General features: G+C 33.4%; 3 protein-coding genes and 1 pseudogene across 4 annotated transcripts; 1 reads left to right on the top strand and 3 right to left on the bottom strand.

The window, feature by feature from the left end:
- Window positions 1–4,112, top strand: LOC120164238 (annotated as a pseudogene).
- A 2,571-nt stretch (window positions 4,113–6,683) lies between these two features.
- On the bottom strand, window positions 6,684–8,151 carry LOC120164340 (glycine-rich protein A3-like). 2 transcript variants are annotated; one of them, XM_039174091.1, is made up of 4 exons: window positions 8,083–8,151; window positions 7,207–7,472; window positions 6,951–7,069; window positions 6,709–6,896 (listed from the first exon to the last, which is right to left on the bottom strand). In XM_039174091.1, exons 2-4 carry the CDS (start codon window positions 7,454–7,456, stop codon window positions 6,825–6,827), a joined length of 441 nt encoding a protein of 146 aa, XP_039030022.1. In that variant the 5' UTR covers window positions 7,457–7,472; window positions 8,083–8,151; the 3' UTR covers window positions 6,709–6,824. The 2 variants fall into 2 exon arrangements, with proteins under 2 accessions (XP_039030021.1, XP_039030022.1); XM_039174090.1 differs by having other exon boundaries at window positions 6,684–7,069.
- A 3,959-nt stretch (window positions 8,152–12,110) lies between these two features.
- On the bottom strand, window positions 12,111–14,362 carry LOC120164316 (coatomer subunit zeta-2-like). The gene is made up of 6 exons (XM_039174065.1): window positions 14,273–14,362; window positions 13,705–13,864; window positions 13,286–13,433; window positions 13,114–13,191; window positions 12,278–12,362; window positions 12,111–12,170 (listed from the first exon to the last, which is right to left on the bottom strand). The coding sequence occupies exons 1-6, from the start codon at window positions 14,273–14,275 to the stop codon at window positions 12,111–12,113; spliced, it is 534 nt and encodes a 177-aa protein (XP_039029996.1). The 5' UTR covers window positions 14,276–14,362.
- A 1,506-nt stretch (window positions 14,363–15,868) lies between these two features.
- Window positions 15,869–16,860, bottom strand: LOC120164342 (upstream activation factor subunit spp27-like). The gene is made up of 2 exons (XM_039174092.1): window positions 16,582–16,860; window positions 15,869–16,081 (listed from the first exon to the last, which is right to left on the bottom strand). The coding sequence occupies exons 1-2, from the start codon at window positions 16,801–16,803 to the stop codon at window positions 15,956–15,958; spliced, it is 348 nt and encodes a 115-aa protein (XP_039030023.1). The 5' UTR covers window positions 16,804–16,860; the 3' UTR covers window positions 15,869–15,955.
- Between the last annotated feature and the right edge of the window lie 2,561 nt (window positions 16,861–19,421).

The raw sequence follows: 19,421 nt of genomic DNA, 5'->3' as shown, positions 1-19,421 counted from the left end.
CAGGGAAACTTTGCATTGAGGTTTCCCCTGCCTCAAAGATTGCTTTCATCTCTGAGGAGTTATGCATTGGTTGTGGTATCTGTGTCAAGGTATGTAGTTTTACTTTGATATCATATTGCTGTTGGTTTCTCAATTTGTGGATGAACAAGAGCCTATCACTGAAGCAGAACCAACTATCTTCTCATGCAGAAATGCCCATTTGAAGCTATTCAAATCATTAACTTACCAAGAGATTTGGATAAAGATACAACCCATCGATATGGCCCCAATACTTTCAAGTTACACAGGTTGGTTCAATCTTGCTGTTCTTGAAAAACCTTATAATTTTCATGTTATTTCTTGTTTCTTTCTCTCTCCACCTCAATTTTGAGATGGTTTTTAATTGCAATTTTAGGTTACCAGTTCCAAGGCCTGGGCAAGTTCTTGGTCTGGTTGGAACCAATGGCATTGGAAAATCAACTGCTCTTAAAGTTCTGGCTGGGAAGCTAAAGCCAAATTTGGGTCGTTTCAATGTAATTCTCTGAGGTTTTGTTTCCTTATTTGATTCTTTCATTGTGTTTTTTGTTTACCTGTTTGGATAATCTATTTGCAGAACCCTCCAGATTGACAGGAAAACTTGACCTATTTTCGAGGATCTGAGTTGCAGAATTATTTTACTCGCATCTTGGAAGATAATCTGAAGGTTCTTAACATAACATTTTTATTGTGCATCTTCAACTTGCGTTTTTCTTTTTCTTTTTTTTATATATGTTTACAAGTACTGATGAGGGAGATGATGAGAGTTCTGGATAATCTAGCCACATCTGATGTCAAAACATTCTTTATTGGTCTTGCTAGTTTGTTTGAAGGTTTTCCTGAAACTTAGGTTGTGAGATTTAGTGAGTAAGATTGAATCAACATCTAGTTCTATGACTATCTTCCTTGATATTAATATTTCTTCCCTAAAACGGTATTGTGTGATAAACTAGATTCAAATATTCATCAATAGTTTAACCATAACCTTTTTGTTTCTTCTACTTCTATTATATTTCCAGCATTGGTGTTGAATTTCTTTATATGTCTCAATCTTGGCCTCTTGAGCGTTCATGGGGAAAGCTTCTGCAAAGTTAAACTAGTTTAGTTTTGCAGTTAAGATTGTATAGTTGAATCACCTAGAATTTTACTTGTCATGTAAAGCTACATATATGAAGCTTACAGAAGAAAATTCAATGATCGATAATAACTGTTTACTCTCTTGTCAACTTTTATATTTTTAATACTGTTGCTTCCCTGCTTATAGCAACTTTGATAAGTTCCCTGCAATTCCCTGTTTTTCCTTGATATTTTCTGAGAATTTTTATGTTAAACAGGCCATCATCAAGCCACAGTATGTTGATCATATTCCAAAGGCAGTTCAAGGCAATGTAGGACAGGTGCTTGACCAAAAGGATGAGAGAGATATGAAGGCTGAACTCTGTGCCGATCTTGAACTGAACCAGGTCATAGACCGTAATGTTGGTGATTTATCTGGTGGAGAGCTCCAGAGATTTGCTATTGCTGTTGTTGCCATACAGAATGCTGAAATATATATGTTTGATGAGCCTTCGAGTTATCTGGATGTGAATCAGAGATTGAAAGCAGCACAAGTCATCCGATCTTTGCTCAGGCCTAATAGGTAAAATCTCCTCTGTCCTTAGTCTCCAATGCTTCTTATAGATTGAATGGTTTTAATTGGGGAACAATACTTCTACATTTTTTTTCCAGCTATGTGATTGTGGTCGAGCATGATCTGAGTGTCCTGGATTATTTATCGGATTTCATTTGCTGCTTGTACGGGAAACTGGGAGCATATGAAGTTGTAACCCTTCCCTTTTCTGAAGAGAGGGAATAAATATCTTTTTGGCTGGATTTGTCCCTACTGAAAATCTAAGGTTTCGAGATGAATCTTTGACCTTCAAGGTACGCTTGTTTCTCTTGTCATCCGTGCATATGTCATTCATCTTTAAATTATTGTCTTAACCTCTCTGTTTCCCCTTTGTTATAGGTTGCAGAGGCCCCACAGGAAAGTGCTGAAGAAATTGAAACCTATGCACGATACAAATACCCAACCATGACTAAAACACAGGGCAATTTTAGACTTAAAGTTATGGAGGGTGAATTTACTGATTCTCAGATTATTGTAATGTTGGGTGAGAATGGTACTGGGAAGACCACATTTATTCGTATGCTGGTATTTTGGTCTTCCATCATTTGTGCATTAAGTATTACATGTTTTAATTCATTGTTAATCTCGTCTCTTGAAATATTATTGGATGAACCTGCAGGCTGGTTTGTTGAAACCTGATAGTGTAGAAGGTTCAGATGTGGAGATCCCTGAGTTTAATGTTTCATACAAACCTCAAAAGATCAGTCCCAAATTTCAATCTACAGTCAGGCACTTGCTGCATCAAAAGATACGTGATTCATACATGCATCCCCAATTTGTTTCAGATGTGATGAAGCCACTTCTCATTGAGCAATTGATGGATCAGGAAGTAGTGAATCTCTCTGGAGGGGAGTTGCAAAGAGTTGCATCATGTCTATGCCTTGGAAAGGTAAATGTTTCTGAATTAGCTAAAAAAATAAGGATATAGATTGGAGTTAAATGTTCCAAGTTTTTCTTTACCTTCTTACAAGTTTGAAACGTGATTTGCTTGAACCTAAATTATTGGAGGTGCTGGTTACTGTTCTTACCTAATCCTTACCTAAGTTTTGGGATAACTCCTTTTAACACTAAGCATTACCTTCCATGTCATGTCTAGTTATGGGCTTTTCATGTGCATTTGCCAACACTAGTATCTTCTTGTGTATGGACTCGTGTTCTGCTATAGTCCTTTTAGTCTATAGGGGTATCTACTTGACTATACTGAAGGGCCTAATATACAGATTTTTCAACTCTTTTATTATTATTAATAACTTAATATGCAAGTTGTAGGTCTTCCTAAGTTGCAGAACATGTAGTGTGCATAATACTCAAAGCACATCGTCTCCATTTGAAATTTGATAAATTGTGTAACAATATATGAAATACGCAATGGTTTTGTGGTGAATCCTAGGAATTGAGAGCTATTGAATTGTAGTTTCTCTGGATCAAAGTTGTGGCTATAAAAAGTCAAGTGATGAGATAGATCAAGTTCTATTTGGTTTTAGATGATCCTAATTAAGAGGTGCATACTTGCATTGTTATGTTTCCAACTTCTTATTCAGTTTCTCTCTGATTGTTATGTTTCTAATTTTTCATTCAGTTTTACCTTTGATTGTTTCGTGGAATGCTGGTATATCAATTGGTTTCTGGGTCATGTATTTACTTTTTCAAATTCCAAGGTATTGTTATCTTTTATAGTCTGCCTGATGCATATGTTTGTTTTAAGTCATGCAGCCAGCAGATATTTATCTGATTGATGAACCGAGTGCTTATCTCGACTCTGAGCAGCGTATTGTTGCTTCTAAAGTTATAAAGAGGTTTATCCTCCATGCAAAGAAAACCGCATTTGTGGTTGAGCACGATTTTATTATGGCATCGTATCTTGCAGACCGAGTTATTGTGTATGAAGGGAAGCCATCAGTGGATTGTATTGCAAATTCTCCACAGTCCTTGTTGACTGGCATGAATCTCTTCTTATCGGTGAGTTTCTCATAATTCCCTTGTAGATTGATTGTGCTATTCATTTGAAATTTTTCTAGTGATGCTCACTGTTTGACATTGCGGCACTCTACAGCATCTGGACATCACTTTCAGGCGGGACCCGACCAATTACCGACCTAGGATCAACAAATTGGACTCAACTAAGGATCGAGAACAAAAGTCTGCTGGGTCCTATTATTATCTAGATGATTGAGACATTTAATGACAGGTGTGAAATCAATGCTCATGAATTGCAAGTATGTTTATGCGGTGGGTGCTGAACTTTGTCCATTGCAGTTGCTAATTGTGATGAGATGAAAATGAAGACATGTCCATGGCGGGGATCTGATATGATGTTGATAAGGAAAGGTGCGTTGTAGGCGGCGGCGGCAGTGGCGTGCCGTTTATTTTAGAAAATTTTATCCTATGATTATCCTACAGTGTGGGTTTCCTTCATGTTTTAATACCCATTTTGGTTGATATTTGATGAGTGAGAAGAATCCTGCTACTCTTCTTTTGGACTTCACTGCATACCCATTGTTTTTTCACGTTTAAAAGAGCAAGGAATGCTGTTAAAGTGAGACATTTGGATTATCAGTGTAGTTAGCGTTTGTTTTTCCCCCCTAAAAATTATTCTTCATTATCATATCTACCCTTCCATTTTAAAGTCAACAAATATGGGCCTAAATCTTTGAGGTGCAGCGGTTGAATCAGCCTGTTTTTTTTTAAATTTAATAATTCCATAAAAAGTAGTCTAAATTGGTTTAGTTAGTACAAATCTTTTTGAGTATTCAAATTCTGATTTAGTGATGGACTTGTATTGTGCGTGTCCAATTTGACGATGCAGGGGACGACGGGCATAATAGGATTAAAATTGTTTAACTCGTTGGAAGAGAAGAAAACAAAATCGCAAATAGCTTAAAAAATCTTGTAAATTAATCCCTATTTTTTGGATAGTCTTAATAATTCTCTGTTCCATTGTTAGAAGCTTCACAGCGCCTTCCCCCCGGTACACACAAAAGAGGGGTAAAAACGTTAAACCAATCAGATCTCATATTCAGAAAATCCTAAAGTGTCTCCTCCGTCGAAGTTTACGATTAAATTGTTCCTGTTTTATGAGGTAAAGTAATGGTAGTTTAGGATGTACGTTAGCTTAATGTTATAATTATTTGTATATAACGATTGTTTATTGTGTTTAATAGTTATCTAAATATATTAAGAATCATGTTGTAGTACTTACATTATGATTTTTAGATATTGATCTAATGATTTTGTGACCTAGACTCGTCTAGATAATCTAGAAGAGTAGGTTAGCTTAATGTACGCATATGTGACTCAAGTCTCACTCAAAGTATTTGACCACCAAGGAACTATAGGATGTACGTTCTTGATGTGAAAGTAACCCAAGTCTCTCCTAAACTACCAACACTATTTGCTAGATAAATGTGAGTCTTATGTGTTATGGTGACCCCGAATTACACCATTATGTCTTCTTATGTGTTTGTGGATGTGTCTTTGAGCTACGTGATACCAAGCATCATCCTTCGTGTCTATATATGTGTTGTGGATATGTATTGAGTAGATGATATTGTTCCTCTAACGATACATGTAGTCATGCTATTGTTATGAATACATGTAGTATAGTAGAGTTATTTGCAAGATATTGAGCTCATTACCTTAGCATTCAAAATGTGTTTTTATTCGTAGGTATTTAGGTGTGAATCGAGGAGCACTATCACTGAGTTGAATTTTTAACTGAGAGTACTTTTTTGGTTTATATAGACTACATGTATATTATAGACCTTGTGTTGTATTCTAGTAGACACTATTGTAAAATCTATTATTGATAGTCGGATTGTATTATTTTGGAGTTTCATTTTTTGTAAACTTAAATTAAACTTATTTATTTTAGATTTAATGATTAAGTCATTAAGATTTGGTTATATGTTTTAAGAAGAAAGATCAATCACTTCGATAATTTCGTGTAGAATTTGAATTCATTATATTCAAATCGAGTTAAATCAAAATGTTATAATTGTACCTCGAAACTTAAATTGAAAAACAACGATAACCAAGACAACCTCACGAGTAAGAGACTAGAGAACAAATATTACCCATCGCGCGTTTAAATCTCGGGTAAGATAAAAATGTCTATGTAATAAACTTTTAAACTGTTTTATTTATTATTATTGATCAATTTAATGGAGAAATGAAACTAATTTACAACCCCTAGTTGAATCATAAATACGTCATATTTGTTGACTTTATCCGACGTGAGTGCACGTATAAGATTCTCTTGAAATGTAATAGAGTTAGATCTTCGTCATTTAAAGAGATCCAAAGCGAGAAATTTTCAATTTCTATTGGTTTCTCAACGGAAAGTACTAACTAATATATCGATTCTCAATATTATTTGATGTGATAATTTATTCACTTACATTTTATTTTAGCTTGATATTAAATTTTTTATGTTATAATAATGAATATAAGATGAGAGTAATTGGTTTTAATTAAAAATACTAATTAAAATATTAAGTTTAACGATTTTGATACGACAGTTGATAAAATAATTTTTATGTGCATAATTTCACTCATGTTTTATATATCATGTCAATATGTAATAAATTAATAAAATGAGTAAAAATTAATACATAAAATTATCCATTATAATTATTTTTTTGCATATAATAACTCGAACTCGAACTCAATACCTAATTAAACAATATCAAAATATTTACCACTTGAACTAATCTCTTAGGCATTATAATTAAATTTTAAATGCATGTAATACAACTGTTAAAAAATCATTATTTAAGCAACGCAAAAAAAAATCCTAATTAATATTTTTGGATGAACTGTAAGTTTGTATAAATAATTTTTTTGATGGGTTATTATTTGAAAACAGGGGATAAGTAAATAGAGCCGTCAGTATAATTAATTAAAAGCATAAACACGTAGATGAGTCGAGGTTCCATAATACCATATCACATACTTGAGTCTCATCGATTGAATAAAAAGAGAAATAATCTATGTACTTATATGCCAAAAGCAAAGGGTCTGTAATTATTCATAAAACCAGTTGAAGTCGATTATTATAACATCAATTGATAAGTAAATCGCTTCCACCTCTTGGAATGGACCTTACGACTCCCAAAAGTCCATGTTTTCCTCCCCAGTTAAATCACTTCCACTTCCTGAATTTCCCTCCTCCGTGCTTGAATTTCCCATGCTTCCCGTGCTTGAATTTCCCATGTTTCCCGTGCTTAAATTTCCCACCATGATGTTTGAACTTCCCGTGATGTGCAAAATGGCCACCACCATGACCACCGTAAGCACCATGAGAACCGTGAGCCAGGTGGTGAGCCCCCGCTGCGGCTGCCGCTGCTGCAGCACCGCCGGCAAGCAACCCTCCTAAGGCACCGTGCCCTGTAGACACAATTACAAAAAGTATTTACAAACGTGTAAAGAAAGAAATCTAATTATTTGCATCTCACACATCGTCCACAAACATGACATGGCAACAAACTCCAACAACAAGCAAAAAGACAATTTTGGCAATTTACCTGAATGGGATGCGCCATGAGGTGCACCGGGATAACCAGCCGGTGGATAGCCTTGAGGGGGATATCCTCCAGCAGGTGGATAGCCATGAGGGGGATACCCTCCAGCAGGTGGATAGCCCTGAGGGGGATACCCTCCAGCTGGTGGGTACGCACCGGGAGGGTATCCTCCATGACCATGAGCAAGACCATGAGCAAGATTTGAAAAGAGACCCTTGTCATCATGATCATGCTTGTCCTTGTCCTTTCCCATGTTTTTTTCCCTCAACCTGTGGAATCAAGATAGACAAACATGAGTGATAGACAACACACAAAATTCATTCATTCATTCTGATTGGAAACATTAGCAAATGACTCCTGGATCATCGTCGTTCATCAACAAAACAAGTCACAAACATAGAATAGGATTTTTTGAAAGTAGCACACATATATATTAATGGAGTACCATAAAATTCTTGTACGAGACAATCAATAAAATAGATAACTAAAGAAGAAAATTCGGCACAACCAATAAGGCGTAAATCAGCCGCTGGATAGGATAAACAAGAAAGCATTACAACAAAAAAAAGGGTTCATCGTTTAACAAATGTCATAACACATAATGGGTAGCAATTACGATCATTGACTAGACAAGAAAACGTGCCAATTAGAATTAATAGAACAAAACCCTAAAATCCCCCAAAGGAAAAGAAAGTGAAGAAATCAAAAGCAATTCAGAGATGGTAAGAAAACAGTCAACGTGTTTATGTTTAGGGAAGCTTTGAGAAATTGGATAAGATGGGGGATCAATGCAGACTAGCACAAACCATAACAAAATTCTGAAGAAAAAAAGATGAAACAACAAGTAAATCAGGGAAAGATAGAGAGATCTGTTCTTACAATTACAGAGAAGAGCGAGTCAGCGAAGGGTAAGAGGATAGCTTCGTAATTGTAAGAAAAAAAATCTTTGGGGGAAGATATATAATCACAACGGAGATTCCGCGCGTTGCTTTAACGCGTAATGAACGCGGCTGCTGATAAGGACACCTCCTTTTTTGAGTTTTGACCTTAATCCGTAAGTAATGGAACCCGTCCATTTCTTGCAATACTATTATTTCATTTTAATACAATATAATATAATATAATACAATACAATACAATAAAATATAATATATGAAAGAGGAGATAAAGATTGTTTAGGTATGAAAGTCGAATCTAATAAAGATTTTGTATTAACTTTTAGGATAAATTACAAAATATCGATAATTTTATTTAAGTTTTTTATATTTTTCTTCATTAAATTAAAAAAATTAAGATTTAATTACTTTCGTTTTTATTTAACTAAGATGTAATTATTAAGAGTTAATAATCGTTAGACTTTTAACGAATTATTGACGTGATACAATAAATATATAAAATAAAGAAAAGGTAAATTATATAAATGTTGACTAATATTTAAGTAAATTTTTGATTTCTCAATGAAATTTCAAAAGTAACAACGGAATTCAAATGACTATGCTCAATGAACCTGGCTATGCGCATCGTAGCTCCGAGAAATCTGCGGCGAATATCTTTTATTCGTGGAACGAACCCCATGGGAGTTAGCCGTGCAGGCACCGTTGCGGTCTCTCATGCCCCCATGGGAGCAAGCCGTGCAGTCACCGTTGCGGTCTCTCATGCAAAACTCGGATCTTTTGATCACTAGGTATTGCCTTTCTCCCGAAAACGGAACCACTGTTGATTTGCTTCAACTTTCAACACATGTCCAAAGAGTGGAGCAACAACGAAACTCCATGCAAGTAAATGACGACCTGTTTTATTTCCTCACCACATAATTTGTCCGAGAGGGAGAAAGGTAAATGCACAAACGTCGATTTCTACCCTTTTTTCCTTCTTTCAAATGTTCTTCATACATTTACATTGTTCTATTCTTCTTGCAGGTTTACAGGACGAGTTGCAATGCATTTCACAAATAGGCTGTTAGACATATTCCAACACCATTTGGTGGTACATCCCGTTTCTAGTCGGTATACAACAACGCAAAATTCTGGACATTGTAACTGTACATCGGTGCAAGTGTTATATATATATATAATGTGTAGAAGTTTAAGTGGTTCATGTAAATTGGAAGAAGATATGCTTGTTAGTGTGCTGCATGCATATCTTTGTTAATGAGAGACCGCAACGGTGCCTGCACGGCTTACTCCCATGGGGTTCGTTCCACACGAATAAAAGGTATTCGTTGCAGATTTCTCGGAGCTACGATGGCCGTATGGCCAGCTTGATATGGCATAGTCATTTGAATTCCTGTCGCATGGGAGCACAGTCCAAGCGTGAAACCCCAAAGAACTCTTTAACAGTTGATGCTGCACTAGGAGCACCGAAGGCTTCGGTTGCTGATGAAAATGTTCCATAAACATGTTGTCTCCCACAGCCATGCATATGAAAGAAAGTTGATGGTAGCAACTGCCCGTTTGCGATTGGTATTCTCGACTGGGAGCTATGCATTGGATTCTCTTCAGATTTAACCTGCTGACATTTATTAGTGTAGACGTGTCTTGCGGGATGAAGAAAGTCAAGTTGAAATGTGTTTGGGATAATGAAACGTGCACGTTTTAGTGTAGAATAATTCGTTATTTTTGAATTTTTAGTGAGAAAAACGAGAATTTACTTAAATATTAGTGATTATTTGTGTAATTTACTTTTTTTTTAATTTTATATATTTACTATATCACATCAATCATTTGGTAAAGTTTAAGGGTAGTTAATCATTAGTGATTGTATTTTAATTAAATAAAAACAAAAGTGACCAATTTTTATATTTTTCGAATTCAGTGTGAAAAAATATACAAACCTTAAATAAAAGTGATCGATCTTGTAGTTTGTCCTAACTTTTTTAAGCACGGTCAATTTGTTGGTCACCGATCAATTTGATTTGAATTAATTTAGTTAATCTAAAATTTGGAATAAATTTAAATATGATGAATAAAATTTGATTTGAAATTAAAAGAATTAAATTGATTAGAATTTATCCGAATTTTAATTAGACTAATAAAGACACGTATTTAATTTGATACATACTAAAAGTAACCCGAACAAAAGCAATTAAATTGAAAATAAATCAAACCTAAAAAAACTCTAATTAAAAGTAACCGTAATTTAATTTACTCAAATTCAATTAGAATTGAACTTAACCTAATAATTGAGTCACAGTGAACAAATAATTTATTTTCTATTATTATCAATTTTTAACGATGTAATAAATAGTAAAATGATGTATGTTTTACTGTCCTTTGTATTATACTAATAACCAACGACTATATTTAATAATAGTTTAATGATTTAATATTATTATACTATTAGTTAATCATCAATCTTTTATGTTTATGCAATACACTCGAAGCTGAACTCTGGAAATTCTCCCAATGTGCATGGAAAACAGGAACAAGACAGATCCAAGTGAAAACTGATAACAGGGACGCCTTCAAACTTATCTAAAAAGAGCCGGACAAGGGACGAAACCTCACCATTTTACAACATATCGATGGGTTGATAATCCGAGAGTGGAACGTGCAAACCAAGCATATATTGTGATGCGAAAACAGAGTAGCATTAGAAATTGCAATACAGATAAGGAGAGGAGATCCAGAGCTGGGCTAAAATGCCATCATCCCTTTCGTGAACAAACAAAAATGTTAATAATCATTTCTTGTATTATCTATTTTTTTTTAATTTGATTGGACTCATAATCAACTCAACTCAAATTGATCCAAAGATCCAAAGGTTGATTTAAAAAAATGACTGGTTTAATATTAACATGACTTGAAAATCGAACGATATGATATTAACTTGACCCAAAATCAATTGATCTGATATTGATTAAACTAAAAAACGAATGATATAATATTGATTTGAGTTGAAAATCAACTAATCTAATATTAATACAATCTAAAAATTAAATAATTCAATATTGATCTGACCTGATAATTGACACGACCAAACTTATGGTGAATTGGAACTAAATTCAATATGATCCAAACCAAACATAAATCGAACATAATTTACACTTAAAATAATCTACCTCGAAATAATTTAACCCTAGCCACCTATTCTGTAAATAAGGATCAATTACAAATTTACAATGGTAATGTTTCTTCTATAGTACGATTCTAACCGTGATTTTAAAATTTTAAAATTAAAATATAATTCAAAAATATAATCCAAAAATTAATAAAATAGTAAAATTAATAAAAAAATGTATAATATATATGAAAATAAAAACATAATTCAAAAAAATAATTTTAAAATCCACAAAAACAGAAAAAGTCCTTCAAGGAATGAGAAATATTGAAGAATTTCCAATATTTTTTAATAAAATATAATATAATATTATAAAAATAAAAATATATAATATATAATATATATTATAATTATTTGATGATAGAATATTGACAAATATCTTTATTATAAAATTAAGAATTAAAAAATAAAGAAATATAACAATTAATATATATGACTCATTCCATATTAATCATGTATTAGTTATGCTTTTTGGATTCCAAATTCAGAACATAGCTAGATCCTTAAAATTGGTGGTAATCCACCATCTAAATTAAATGTGGAACCAGTCTCGGAGAGTTGTTTAGTTATGAAAGTCGGCTTGTTGAACAAAATTGAACCCTCTGCAAATTTATGTTTTTATATTCTCAATTTCCCTTAACCTCTAACATTATTATTTTGCATTAATGTTCAAATGAGTATAACTATAAAACATGAACAGATGAAACGAATCCTTTGGATGTAATAAAATATTATTAACCATACCCCATAGCATCATCATCCACTCAGACTAAGTCAAGCCGATGCCATGGTACAACCTACAATACAAGAACAGTAAAGCTATAGACAATATAACCTCTTTTCATTCGTCACTTAAGGAGGGATCTTGCTAAATGTTCTCGAGCAGTGGCCAATGCTTGACTTATTGTCTGCAGTGCACCACATTATATAAACAAAGATGGTTAAATATGGTTCCAATGTCTGCCTGCTGATTGAGAAATGAATTATTAAAAATAGAAATCAAAGTGGTTTCTACCTGCTCAGATAAAGGAGCAGTCGCATCTACACTATGACTGACAACCTTTCCCGCAACAGCATTAGCATCAGTTTCTAGGATGATGCTGCGAAGGGTAAAATGATTATCTCATTTCCAGTCAATAACCCATAGAACTCTTGTTTACATAGTAATTTTTAGCCAACAAGTTTAAAAACCTGATGTATTGAACAAAATCATTTGTTGGTAAAGGTTTCTCACAACATTGCTAGAAGGGAAAGTATATATATATATGTATGTATTACAATATTAATGGTTGTTAGAAGGGTAAAATGTACGAGATGTTGTCCTCTCTTTGCTTGTATAATTAGTTTAAGGCATTTTACCAACCACGTTAATTTATGGCATTCCAAACAAAATGAGATGTATGAATAGACACTTTGGTAGACAAAGTAAATACCTTCCTATCCAAGTAATAGCAAAATATCACTAACTATAGTTCCCACTAACAATGATAGACTAACGATCATTGAATGGAAACTAGTCTATTAGATGTTGTCCCGCATCCATAGTTGATTATAAAGTTAGGACGTGATTTGTTTTCTAAAAATAACTAAAATTTTAAATTACATATACAGTTGCAGAAACTTTTAAAACCATTATAATGTGACCGTTACGTTGCGTTACGACCACCATTTTGTATTATACACCCACCCACCTACCCACTTTTCTTTTTCCTAATAATCTCATGTAGACTTTAGTATTTGGCCGAAAGTTAATGTTTCAAAATTAAAGGAAAATTGACTATTACCAAGAAAACAAGAATAAAAGTTGTGTCATTCATACAAACTTTAAGCACTAAGAATCAAGTTGCATACCCGCCATCAAGGATCTCATCAAGACATAACAAAATGAGATCCAAGTTCTCTAATGCCTCTTTCTTGACCACAATCCCTCTGGACAGTAAAGAAGCCAAATAAGTTCATAGCAATATTTCCTTTAATCTTGTATAAAGATATGGTAAACAGATTAATAAGTAAATTTGAAAACCTTAGAAGAAGGCCAATTGCATAAAAAAAGCCTTTAAGAACAGTAACCAAAATGAGCTCATTTTCACCCTCAGTCCCAGTAACAAAAAAGTGCGGGTCTTGAACAAACTTATACACGATGATATGATTCTCAAACATCGATATCTCCTCTGTTAACAGAGAAACATCACTATAATCAAGTATAAACGGAAGGTGAATGAATGATAGATATTTCTCGTCCTTCCAAGCAAAAGCAGTAAAACAGACTGCAAAACATGAATGCGCCATCTTTCTAAAAACTGATACAGAAAATCAACTCAACCAACCAGTTGTAAATCAACATAGATTAAGAATATATGGTTATAAACCAACATCAAAAGGGAAAGAACAGTTACATGCGCATTACAGTTGTTCACACAAAAGGGTTTAGAAATTGTTTACCTTCAGTGCGAGCATTGGTCTTTTGAGTCTTGAAAAACAAAGCTTTCTCAAAGGCTTCCTTAGCACTATTAGTCAGCCATTCGTCTGAATAATATTTAACAGCAACACGGTTCCCCTCGGAATCCAGAAGAAGGATATTTTTTATAGAAAGACAAGAATCCTACCAACACACCAACAAAAAACACAAAATTAAGGATTGTAAATGACCAAATTCATGTTGTTGGATTGATGCTTAAGATTTCTGATGAAAGAAAAAACAGTAATGGGATCAAATGCTTACATTCAGTGCTCCTGGATTTAGTTTTAAATCAACATTATTGTCTATTCTCCAATTCAGATAAAGTTAAGACTAAAACATTATTCCACAAATATCTATATAAAGGGGGGATGGGATCCGAATACATCGTAGGAGAAATGAAAATCAGAATCGACTAATCAATGAAACAAGTGATGATCTGCGGTAAAAATAAGGGGGGCCGAACATAGGAAGAGATGCAGAGTATTAAGCGTGAAATGTTAGTCCATAGAGAAGAATGGAAAACGGTGATTAAAGAGAAAGGGAGCTGACCATTTGTGTTGGATGTTAGGGAACAAAATGGAATGGAGGGGCTCTGCAACAGATGTTGGATTTTGATGTGGCGATCAACGAAGACGGAGAGTTGGGAATTATGAGAAAATGCCACCCTGCACTGCAATTGCATCTCTATTTGTTTCGAATATCTCCATTTTTCTACCCCCTCTTGGGCTTTGCAACTAGGCCTGGCCTGCGCCTAAATTATTATTATTTTTTTAATTAATCACTGATATTTGATCTATTGAGCGACTAATCAAGATTGGATACTGCAAGGCGGAGACGACCCTCCCAACCCAGTTTGCTCCATTCGCAAACGCCATGATTCGAACCTCTGACCTTGGTTAAGGGACCTAGTTTCTCATCCCACGAGACCAACTGATTGTTGAAATTTAAAACATCTGCAGACTTTTTATTTTTTTCAAATTAATTTACAGTTTTTGATTTTTTTTAAAAATTAATTTTTAAGTGAATAAAAATAATTAATAATTCTTATATAGTATTTTAAATTTATGTTCACTTTGATATATAGAATAATTATATTATATTATAAGACTTAATCATAAAAAAAAAAATTATTTTAAATTTAAAAACCCATTTTAAATTAATTCATAAATCATTAACCGCTTAAAAACTAAAATTCAATCTAACTTGTTAATTTATACGGTTTCTCCTAAACCATCACCACATTGTTCAAAAATATTATCCAAAAATCTTGGGACACCTACAAGTATAGTGTTAAATTGAGATCGTAATATTTATTATGAATGTAATCGCGGATGTTACATAATTTATAACAATCGTTATGAACATAAAATTCTAAAAATTATAATTTTTTTTAAATTGCAAATGCAATTACAACATTAAAAACCTTTATAATACAATTTTAATATTATGTTACGCGTGTAAGAGTAAGATTTCGTAGGTGATAAATTTCCGGATCTTGGTGGTGAAAACACAAACCTAGAACTGGTTTCACAGCTCAATCGGCAAAATTGCTAGAATAATGTGGTGGAAAAAAAATCAGTGTACCAAAAATTATTTTTTGAACTAGGATGTTTGTTACAATACTCAGAGAATTCACCAGCACTACACGGTAATTTATGAAAAGCATATAGACTTGCTCGACGACTTCCTACTCCGCTGCATCACCTGCAAGGTTCCAAGTATCGGAATGCATCACTGCTGCATGGAGAAGTTACCGTGCAATCAGAAGTCGACGTACAGTCCTGACGAATTCCCCAGATACTGTAGCAAACACTCTAGTGAAAGAAATAAATTTTCCTGCACCTAACATGGGGAAATTTTTTTCACCACATTCTCTAAACGATTTTGCCCAACTCCGTGAACACTATCATGTTCATTCCCATATATGATGTTCATGTTGTGCATCTTTGCAAAACTTCAATCACTGAGCCGGCGAACAAAACCGATAATGATGGGGGAATTACCACATGAAAAATGAAGGGGAGACTAATCAGCCCCCTTAATTAGCAAAAATAGTTCCAATCACAATCTTGTGTTAAGCAGCCTGTCAACGAAGAGAATAATATCAAAAGGTTCAAAGCAACTCGATCATCTAACAAAAACCAATCATCATGAATCACAAATAGCATATTTAACCATTGGGAGCATTAGTACCAAAAAGATCATAAAGTTCCAACAAGGCTATGCCAAGCATTATTTAGATTTCACAAAATGTGGGGACAGATATTTGGCCACCTCTAACATTCCAACTCTGTCCTTGCCATCGAATATCGTCTTCAACTTCTCATCACAAATAATCTCCTTCTTGTTTGCAGGATTCTAAGCACCATCACACAAGAAGTCATGCTCAGCAACATAAAAATTACAACAATTTATAGAATAAAGACAGACAATATTCATAGGACTATCCAACCTTCCTTAAATGCTAATGGGACAAAAAACATCAGTGGAATTAAAGAAGAAAACATCAAACATGTGAATTCTGATGGGTTTAAATATCTAAGGAGATTTCTGATTTATAATCCTACTGTAAACTTGCAGAACAATTTGCCACGACTGCTCCTTTTATAATGCTCCAATTTTTGTCTTCCTATTAACACCCAGTACAAAATAAGTGGCATCACGCATATTTTCCACTTGTGTAAAACGAGTTTCTTAAAGAAATCATATGGATTGAATTTCCAAAGAAACAAACACGATTAACATAATATATTTGATTCTTCCACCATTAACATGAGAAAAGGATGAAGTAAAGCGCGGCAGCAACAATAATCTTGGAAGAAAACAGGGAAGGAAAATGAAAGGGTGGAGGGAAGGACCTGGAGATTGTGGAGCTTGATGTATTCCCAGATCTTTTTAGTGGCGTCCGCGCGAGAAGCTTCGGAAGATCCAAGGAACTTGCCCAGCTGTGGAGAGACGGGTTGTAACCGCATAAGCCCCTTTCCATTTCCACTGGAAGAGGAAGCAAAAGAAGCAGAGGAAACCTTCGCCGCTTCTAGAATTCCGATGTACCTTCGAAGCAGTTTTGATGTAGCCATCATCACCGTCACTTCCTCTCTTCTTTTCTCGAAAACCAAAAAGCTCCTCCTAAAACCCTAATAAGTCTGGTGGACAGTGGGCATTTTGAAAAAAAAATTTAGAGGTAAAATAGGAAATAGAGTGAACTAATTGGGTTATTTTCTCATGCTATTTAACTTGGGTTGAACACGTGTCACAATTGGGCTTATCATCCAAACATAAAAACATTGGACTAAGCCTTTTCAACCTTCATTTTTTAGAGGTGTTGGCGTTTCAGGAATAAATTTTTTAATAGTACGTGGTAATTATAATTACACATTCTACATATATGAATGTTTGACTTCAAAGAAGAATAACACTCTTTTTAATCACTTGACAATCTTTCCTAATATACTTCGGTCTGAAAATTTGTAACAACTGATATTTATTAAAGTTTATTTTTCTTAATTTTGATTTTAATTATTTTAAATATTTAAATTTTATAATTAATATATTTAAAAATATTTCATTCACAAATTCTAAAATATATTTCTATAACTTTTTGATCAATAATATATGTAATATAATAAAAAATTAAAAAAAATTAAAAAAATTAACCACTAAAAATTAAAATGTGATAAATTTATTAAAAAATAATAATATTTTTAGGTATGACCCTTGATTTTTCAAGATTACCTTAAGTTTGTAATCTTATATTTTCAATAGTCCTAAGATTCCAAAATGTGGGATATATCTTCCTTAGATAATGGGATATTTCTTAGGTAATCTCCTCTTCTTTGGTAATAATCTTCTTCTTCTTTTTACCTTTTTACTTTTTTATTATTTTGATTAATCTTTTCATTCATAAATATTTTATACGTTAAATAAATATATTATGTATATATTTTAAATTTTATTATAATATAATATTTTAAGTCAATACATAAATAAAGATAAATAAATTATAAATTATTATATTTAAAATAAATAATATGCTAATTAAATTTAAAAATTATATAAATTACATTTTAATAAAAAGAAAATGATATTTTTTAGAAAAATAATATTTCCATTTTATTTTAAAAATAAAATTTTAAAAAAAAATATAAACACTACACGTATCAGATAATAACATTTTAACAACTATTACGACATAAACACTTAAAAGTAGGGCTGAGCAACGAAACCGAAAAACCGAAAAACCGACACGAACCGAGTAAAATGGTTCGGTTCGGTTCGGTTTGACCTTATACGGTTCGGTTTTCGGGTTAGTTTAATTATTCAAATCTTCTAATTCGGTTCGATTCGGTTTTTCCATATGTAATCCATTTATTCCATTTGAACCAAATAAGAAATTGGGTCAGTCCAGCCTGCTACTCACTTGGACATTTACCCTTACAGCCTTACCCATAAGTGATATTGATGTAATAAAAAAACCTAAATAACTCGGCCCTCACTCTTCTCCACTCTTCTCCAGCCCCTCGACCCTCACTCTGCCGTTCTTGTCTTCTTGATTCTGCACTCTCCCCAGTCTCGACAGAGCTTCAAGTCTTCAACTGCAACGATTCGACAAAGCTTTATCTCTTTCCCTTCATCTTGGCATCTTGAACGTGATTTCATAAGGTAAATAACTCGAACATATTTTTGGTCTGTTAATTTTGGGGCGTGAATTTAGAGTTTTTTTTTTGTGGGTTTCAAAGTTTGTAGGTCGTAATATTTGTTTTCCCCGCTTCTATCCTTGTTAATTCTACTTATTCGTGTTTGTATTGCTTCGATCTTTACTATTTTTTTATCTTGCTTTTTGCATATCAATTGTGATTTTTCGTATGAAATCAAAATGTTATTTTCATTGGTTGAAGAACTATGCTAAATCATGGTTACACCTTTACTCTCTCTCATGCTTGGATCTGTTTTCCTTTCTTTATTTTTAACTACCCTTGTTAGATCAGTGTGATTGAGCGTTCTGATGAGATTCAAGTGTGCTTACCTTTCTATTACCTTGTGATGGTCTTGGCTTGATCATGTACTCAACCTAATATTTGTTTGTTAGCTATGTGCTATAATAATGAAACTTTGACATCTCCCACAACACTATTGTGTCTTGGATAGTGACTCAACACCGGAAATAATAGTTTAAAACTGTCATTGCGTGGTGTTTGTCTAAGATTTTATAGGATAAAAATGTCGTAATCTTTAGTTGGCAAGCATTCTCGACTACATATTAAAAGCCTCAGGTCTACCCGGGTTATGGTGTGCTTTTCTTTTCCCTTTTGATTCAAGTGGCTATATATCTGTCACAGATGCATTCAATTTCAAAGAGTTTCTTAAGTTTTGAATTCCGAAAGCTTATTTATTGCATTTCAATTTTAAACTTTCATGCTTATTCACCATAGTTCTTCAATTATCCATCTATTCTATGCTCATTTTCTTGAGGTATTCATGTCCTTCACATATGTCCTGGATATGATATGATAGTATTATTCTTCATATACATGAAAGATTTTAGAAAATATGAAAATTAAAACTTAGTGTAGGAAACAAATTTCCAGGAAAGTTAACCCGGTTTAAAATAGAATTCCACATCTAGTGACCACAAAATTAACTTTACATGAAACAAAAATCAGGGGGCCAAGGGTTGTTTTGGTATTTAAGTAAGTCTATC

This window comes from Hibiscus syriacus, unplaced genomic scaffold (assembly GCF_006381635.1).
Source record: "Hibiscus syriacus cultivar Baekdansim isolate YM2019G1 unplaced genomic scaffold, ASM638163v2 tig00111506_pilon, whole genome shotgun sequence".
Classification (NCBI taxonomy): domain Eukaryota; kingdom Viridiplantae; phylum Streptophyta; class Magnoliopsida; order Malvales; family Malvaceae; genus Hibiscus; species Hibiscus syriacus.
This window is presented reverse-complemented; position numbering and strand designations above follow the sequence as displayed.